The 7,492-nt window shown below is 37.8% G+C and overlaps 2 protein-coding genes across 7 annotated transcripts in view; both read right to left on the bottom strand.

The window, feature by feature from the left end:
- LOC107683539 (insulin receptor substrate 1-B-like) overlaps positions 1-1,321 on the bottom strand; it is a 60,151-nt gene extending 58,830 nt beyond the window's left edge. For all 6 annotated transcript variants that reach the window (XM_016479608.1, XM_016479611.1, XM_016479613.1 and 3 more), the window contains exon 1: positions 612-1,321. In XM_016479608.1, coding sequence (XP_016335094.1) covers positions 612-960 — 349 coding nt within the window. In that variant the 5' untranslated portion in view covers positions 961-1,321. The remainder of the gene's footprint in view (positions 1-611) is intronic.
- Positions 1,322-3,057: 1,736 nt separating this feature from the next.
- The window catches only part of LOC107683536 (arf-GAP domain and FG repeat-containing protein 1-like), a 12,503-nt gene continuing 8,068 nt past the window's right edge, over positions 3,058-7,492 (bottom strand). The window contains exons 8-14 of the mRNA XM_016479605.1: positions 6,977-7,165; positions 6,727-6,811; positions 6,505-6,551; positions 6,085-6,168; positions 5,016-5,126; positions 4,729-4,799; positions 3,058-3,219 (exon numbers count right to left, since the gene is read on the bottom strand). Coding sequence (XP_016335091.1) covers positions 3,172-3,219; positions 4,729-4,799; positions 5,016-5,126; positions 6,085-6,168; positions 6,505-6,551; positions 6,727-6,811; positions 6,977-7,165 — 635 coding nt within the window. The 3' untranslated portion in view covers positions 3,058-3,171. The remainder of the gene's footprint in view (positions 3,220-4,728; positions 4,800-5,015; positions 5,127-6,084; positions 6,169-6,504; positions 6,552-6,726; positions 6,812-6,976; positions 7,166-7,492) is intronic.

Below are 7,492 nucleotides of genomic sequence, written 5' to 3'. Positions count from 1 at the left end.
GACACAAAAAAGGAAATTTACTTTTGGTACTTAAGTACTTTTAAAAGCAAGTACTTCTGTACTTTTACTTAAGTAAAAATCTATTTGACCAGCAGTATCTGTACTTTCACTTAAGTAATGGAGTTGTGTACTTTGTCCGCCTCTGGTCCTAAACACTAGGCTATTCTTAATATTATTTAACAGATATAAATAAAAAAGAGGAACGATATTCATTTCCCTGACAGAAAGATTGGGGGAAATGTTACCCCGGGAGCTATAGTGAGAAGACATGATAACACACGCTCGGTGGCAGCGTGGATAAGGAGCAAGTTGAACTTCAGTAACAGTCGTTCCCTTCTTCAACAGCAAAGGAGGCCCCTCTGCCCAACTTGGGGGCCATCTACTTTACTGGAGAGGAAGAAAACCACTGTTGTTTCAACACCACCAGCAGCTGAAGACCCAGAGTCAGCAATATTAATGCAATGACAAAGTCTGTGGATGTGCTTTGATTAACCATTTTACATGCTACTGCAAATTTATTGCATTATACTGGAGGGAATGACATGCAAGATGCAATTACACGAAGCTCGCCACGTTAACACCTAAGTTGACCACTCTTTTCCCAGACTTACTCTTGCATTGAAGTTCCACCATCGCCTGGTGCCATTCTTCCTGGTCCGTCTCGTTCTCCGCCGCCACCACGAAACTCTCAGCCCGCGTGTAGAGCACTATCATGTGTTTATTCTTCGAGTCGGCCCGTTTGTTGATGTTGAAGCACGTCTCCAGCACCAAAGCCTTTTTAGGCACTGGCGCTTTACCTCTAAATTTCTTCTCACTCTCGTAGTACTCGAGTCGGGCCGGGCCGCGCTCCGAAGCCGTCCGTAGCACGAAGTACCGCCGGTGCATGGATTTCTGCTTGCGGAGATACCCGCTTTTACGGACGTCTTCTGTGCTGCTCTGCGAGTCGGTGTGGTTCTCCATGGCTCTAGGGGTCTGTTTTGCTCAAGCACGTTGAAAAAAAAGTTCAGCCCTTAGAAGTACTAAACGACAACAAATGCAACCTCCGTCCACCTCTGTTGCTTCAGAAAAGTCATGTGCGCAAAGGGCGAGAGAGGTTCCAAAAAGCAGTTCCTTTCCAAAAATAATGTCATTAAACACAGTCGAGCAGAACGGGTGAGCAGACGCGAGCACATGCGCTGCGGCGTGCGAGAAACAGCGCAACTAGTACTATTTAGAAGAAGCTTTAGGAGTTGAATAATCTCATTACGGTAGTGTACAGTAGACAGCTCCCCGTCACCCCTCCTCTCCAGCGCAGCGTTCACTGCTACTGTGAAGCTGTCACTCATCAGTCTTCTGTAGTGTGTGTGTGTGTGTGTGTGTGTGTGTGTGTGAGGGAGAGAGAGAGAGCTAAAGCTGTGTAGAGTTGCGGATCAGAATCGAATTTCATTCGACACTGGACTGTCCTGACTCAACACTACTTGTTAGTTTGAAGCAATAAATGTTCATTGTTACCATTGTCGTCATAAATCTTTTAATTTATTGCAGATAAATATAGGAGTGACAGTAGGAGAACAATGGGCAAAATACTTAAAAATAAGGCAGACCTAATACTGTTGTATCATCCTTTAATACATTCAGAAGACGCCAAACACGTTTTTTTACGTGAGGAGAAGAAAAAATAGGTTTGGCTGTACATTATGAATAAGTCAGTAATGCAGGTGTACATTATAAACATAATTCTAAAAAATAAAATAAAATAAAATCTTAAAATTCTTGATTAAATACTTTGGATAGCCTACTTATTTAGTCGTATTCAAATTGATTACTTGCGACATCTAGTGAATTCATTGGTCCATTGCAGCTGAGTATTTGACAACGTGGACAGGAATTTTAGGATTTTAGGTTAAAAAATAACAATTATATATATAAATGTATATAGCGATGTGTGCATTTTTAGAAGCTGCAGTGGTTCACCAAAGTAATATTTAGAAGTACATATATGAATAGATATAAAAAAAAGTTTTAGATTATGCATAGCACTGCAGGACATTGCTTGAAATGTCCACTAACCAGCTATTCCAACTATAACTCTATCAGTCATCAAAATTAGACTAGGTCAGGTGAGAGGTGTAATTTATACTTTTCATTTTAATTTTCAGTTGAAAGCCCTAATGATCATAGAGTGCAAATACATTCGAAATGCAATAATAATCTTCACAGAAAAATATAAACGATGCTGTCATAAAAAGATATTGCATGAAATTCCAAAAGCAGCAAATTCAGTTTGATTTGCATCACACAGACAATACACATGGACACAACAGTTATGGATAGCTTTATGCATATGGATACATCTCGATACAAAGACATTCTATATGAATAAAGAAGAAACCATCTCTACGTTATACAAAAAACTTGACGATATTAGACAATTTTTGGTCCATACAAGAAACTTTTTTTCCCTCATAATAACTGAAACTGAGGTACATTCAAGCAGCTTCCTGCTCAGCTTGAGAAGTGCATGCAGTTTGACAATGCACACACAAATAGTTATTAACGTTTGAAATGAAACGTCGACGTCAAAATAAATAGAAACAAGCCCGGCATTCATACACAGACAGAAAAGTTTCATTTATGCCGTCTTTTTAACATGCTTCTGAATCAATTAACCTAAATGGGCACTGAGGAGAAATGCATTACTGAGATGATCTGAAGCTACTATTTTATTGTAATGTGTCGACCTCAGTGACTGAGTGAAGTAAGTGGGCACTCAGGTTAGGGCGATATTGGCACGAGAAGTTCTACTGTGTGGAAAGGTCAAAGCAGCAGCTTGTGTGTGCGTTTGTGAGTGTTAATGGCTCTCATAAGCACCTTTCATCTGAAGTTCTCCTATTATCAGAAAAATTCCTCTGATATTAGGCAAAACCCACACAAATGTACACACAAACACACACACACAAAGCTTAATTTATAGCATCTGGTACAAAAGGGTACGTACGTACAAACACACTCGCGCGCACACACATACAACAAAGCATGTACAAATAGTTACATGTACAATATCTGCTAACAAACACACACACACCTTTAAACATACATGAAGACACACGCAGAAGTGTTGGGTGTTTTCTGTAGGTATGGCAAAGTAAACAAGCTCCACTCGCTCTCTTCTTTCTCCACGGCCGAGGTGGTTCAGATGAAAGGGTTCAGTGATGCTCCTCTACTCGGGTAAACATTCCCCTAAGAGAAGTCATAGAAACACTCTTAAACCCTCACAAACACATACTAAGAAATGTTGTGTGCTTGTAGAAATAAAAAGATTAGTGCTGGGTAGATTACTTACAAACTGTAATCCATTACTGAATATAATTGCATGATAAAAATGTGTCTATTAATTTATTACATTACATCACATTGATTTGTTTAAGATAGTCTTGTACTATATTGATATAAAAATACAATGCGAATGAAAATGTATTCAATGCTTTGTTATCAACAACATGGAGTGCATTAAACACCACATGATGGCAGGGTTTCCCAAACTAGGGTTTGTGAAGGAGCTGAAGGGGATTTGTAAATTGCTAAAAAGCTAATAATTAAAGGAATAGTTCACCCAAGAATGAAAATTTGCTGAAAAGATGAACATGTGAACGAGTTGGTTTCTTCTTTGGAACAGATTTGGAGAAGTTTAGTATTACATCACTTGCTCAACAATGAATCCTCTGCAGTGAATGGGTGCCGTCAGAATGTGACAAACAGCTGATAAAAACATCACAATAATCCACACCACTCCAGTCCATTAAATACCATCTTATGAAGTGAAAAGTTGCGTGTCTGTAATAAACAAACCCATCATTAAAATTTTAATCATTAAACCATCGCTTTTGTCCAAAATATGTGTCCATAATAATCCATAATAACGCTTCTCCAGTGGAAAAAGTCCACCCCCCCTGTTTTCCTCTTACATCAACATCCACCGACATATTTGTTTGGACTGTTTTTGCTTGTAAACAGTGCTTGATCTTTGCATATTTTCCTCCTGATTCTAGCGAGACAACTTTTTCATTAAAGAAAGAATATTAGAGGATTCGTATTTTAGCCAGAAGCAACAGTTTAAAGTTAATTGATGGACAGGTTGATTACGTGTGGATTATTGTGATGTTTTTATTGGCTGTTTACACTCTTATTTTGACGGCACCCATTCACTGCAGAGGATCCATTGTTGAGGAATTGATGTAATACATTATAATGCCTTAAGAATACCCTTATAATGTATTATAAATACAGGCTTCATAGAAAGTGTTACCCTAAAATTCTTCAAAAAGAACTCATCTACATCTTAGATGGCCGGAGTAAATTTTCAGCAATTTTTTTGGGTTAACTATTCCTTTAAATCTTAAAAATTGTAAATTAACAGAAATAATTAAAAAATAAAAACAATAAAAATAAAACAATAAAAATAGACAAAATATTTAATTTATGCTGTGTGGCCTCTCAATTTTATGTGTAATTATAGCCACCTGACAAACGTAATGTAATCTAATTACAAGTAATTGATTTTTTGGAATCTGATTACATAATCCAGATTACATCAAATCAATTACTTCCCAGCACTGTATGAGGCACATAGTCTGTCATTCAGTTGAAACTACGGTCTGCAAGTGATATAATATGTACGATATATAGGCACAGGGTTATTTACTACACTCCATTTATTGACTCTTAGCATAAAAAGAAGATCATGCTTACAGTAAACGGGTTGACAGACATTGGTCGTGGGACTTTAGGGACAGACTCGGGGGCAGGAAATGAGTTGAAACCTACAAACAAACAAGCCAACAGGATTAAAATAGCACACATTTCCAGTTCAGGTCAACAAAACGGCCTCTCTCCGCGGCCATCTGGAGTTTTCACTCTGCAGTGTCTCCTTAAGCATTAATTCCTGACTGATTATTTAATTGATTAATGGACTATTTTAAGAACACGGGTTTCACTGCCTTTAAGCAGATTTAAAGACTTAAGCTTGCTATACTTACCGTTTGCTTCCTGGTTACTAGACTGTTGGTGTGAAAAAGCACTTTGGGTGGTGGTGGGTGCAGGAAAAGAGACAGACTGAGGAAAGACGACTGAGGAGGAGGAGGCATCATCTGTCAATCAGAAAGACATGAAGTCTTGAACACTGCAGTTAAATACAACAAACGTGAATCTATCTATCTATCTGTCCATCCATCCATCCATCCGACATCTGATTGAATTAATCAGTCTATCCATCTATTTATCCGTCCGTCCATCATATTTATGTCTATATGTATGTGTAGATCAGCAGACATGCAGTCAGACAATATATAAATAGTGTTGTGTTTTACTTTGTGATGTAAAAGACAGTTTGCATGTTTGAACTCGGTGTTCGGGAATTCAAGATAAATGTGCTGACTGCTAAAAACAAAGTGTATTATTTCCTCTGACACTTGGAATTCAGCCAACAATAAATCCAACAGACCACTCTCTTTGCATTGGTATTTCACCAGGTGACATCACTGTTTTTGTTGGCTTTGAGATCTACCACTAGGTTTACAGCATTTGTGGGAGTAAGCATTTTATTTGATTTATTAGAAGTAGTTCCGCAACAATAGTTGAACATAGTTGCATGTCCAATTATCAGATTCATTGCTTTATGGATTAAGTTCCTTTTAAGCCCAGTACACTCTGTCAGATTTGTAGCACTGTAAAAAATGTATCCTTCACAAGACATAACTATGGGCTTGTGTCCCACAATCAGATTAATGCTGACCCTTGGCTGCATAGATCTTTCAGATTTGAGAAATGTCCATATATGTCACTGGTCAAATGAAGGCTTGGTAAATCTGCAGTCAAGAACCTATAGGGATTGAATGCATTTCTTTATGGTCAATTTCTAAGATAACCTCAGTCCATAAACATACTTTATTTGATATATTAAAGATAAAAATTGATCCTATCTTTCCAAAAGCGCTGATAACATCAAACTTCAAAAACTGCATTGTGCTGAATTGCAGTCTTCCTGTTTTCTATAAGTCAAAATATAAAGTGAACACACATTTACCTCACATACCACACATTTCTTACCTGAGGCTGTGCTTTTGAAGGGGTTACTGGGAGACAGAACGGGCTGGCCGCAACTGGTTGTAGAATTGAAGGGGTTTGGGAAATCTGAATCAGAGAGGGAAAAAAGTGTGGTTATGTGTCACACACTGCAGAAGGTCTCTCATTAGCACAAATTGTACTTTGGATTCGATCCCTGTTTTGACTTAATTATTGTGAATTTACAGATGTTTCCATCACAGAGATTTTTTTTGAGGTCATGCTATAAGATCATCCAAATGTTTCATGTCACACTCAGGCTATGGTTCTGTTTAGAAAAACTCAAAAATAACTGCTTTAGATTAAGACTAAGTTAAAGTTGAAAACCCGAAGGCAATGCCCACTGTACATCACAATCAGTTCTGGGTGGGTTATCTAGATAAACTACTACTCTGAATTGCTCACTTGCAAACGTTTGAGATCCAGAGGTGGCCTCTGGAACACCTGGGGAGCTAAAAAAGAGAGAGAAATAGACTGAGGGAAACTGAGAAAAAGACAATACACTAGTTCACAGAAATGCCATTAGCCATTAACAAACATCTTAACAATAATGTGGGTTGGAAGATATTGTTTTTCTATTTAGTTTTGGCTTATGTGTAATAACTTCTATTTTATTGAAAGTTGTACCTTGCAGGGGTGGAACTGGAGGATAGTCGGTTACTAAAGAGGGTGCTATACTGAGGCGGTCCATCAGAGGGAGCTGTTGTAATGGCTACAAAAGTGTAAAAGGGATGGTCAAATCTACAAACTGTATGTAGCAACAAAACCTATTAGGTTATTTGATATATTGAGATTTTGTTTGGAATTATCTTATGGATTGGCTTAATAATGTTATAAGAAAAAAAGAATAGATAATACCCAGAGCCTTCTTTCTTACCTGTGACAGGCGTGTTGTCTGAGAACACTTTATCAAGCTGTGAAAAGGCTGCATACTTATCCTGAGGGACAGGGGGCGGAGCAGCATAACTTAGAGTGTTGTGGGCGTGGCTTAGACCCCCAAAATCCAAACTCAGCGATTTAGGGAAGGCTCTAAATGGAGCTCCACCCCCAGTTGACAGAGTGCGACCTGAACCAATCAGAAAGGCCATCCGTTATTGTGATCTAAATGCTTTTGCAGTCAGCATTATTGTTACCTAAAACTATTAAAAATAAATGTCATTAACTGAAATGAAATTTAAATAAAATATAAATATTAGATTAAACACTTTAATGAAAATGAGAAATGTTGCTTTAGCAACTCATGAAATAAAAGTTTAAGTTAAAGGGGTCATATGATGCGATTTCAATTTTTCCTTTCTCTTTGGAGTGTTACAAGCTCTTGGTGAATAAAGAAGATCTGTAAAGTTGCAAAGACTAAAGTCTCAAATCCAAAGAGATATTCTTTATAAAAGTT

This window comes from Sinocyclocheilus anshuiensis, unplaced genomic scaffold, assembly GCF_001515605.1.
Source record: "Sinocyclocheilus anshuiensis isolate Anshui unplaced genomic scaffold, SAMN03320099.WGS_v1.1 scaffold874, whole genome shotgun sequence".
In the NCBI taxonomy this organism is placed as follows: Eukaryota; Metazoa; Chordata; class Actinopteri; order Cypriniformes; family Cyprinidae; genus Sinocyclocheilus; species Sinocyclocheilus anshuiensis.
The sequence above is the reverse complement of the archived record's forward strand: the minus strand, read 5'-3'. Positions and strand labels throughout refer to the sequence as shown.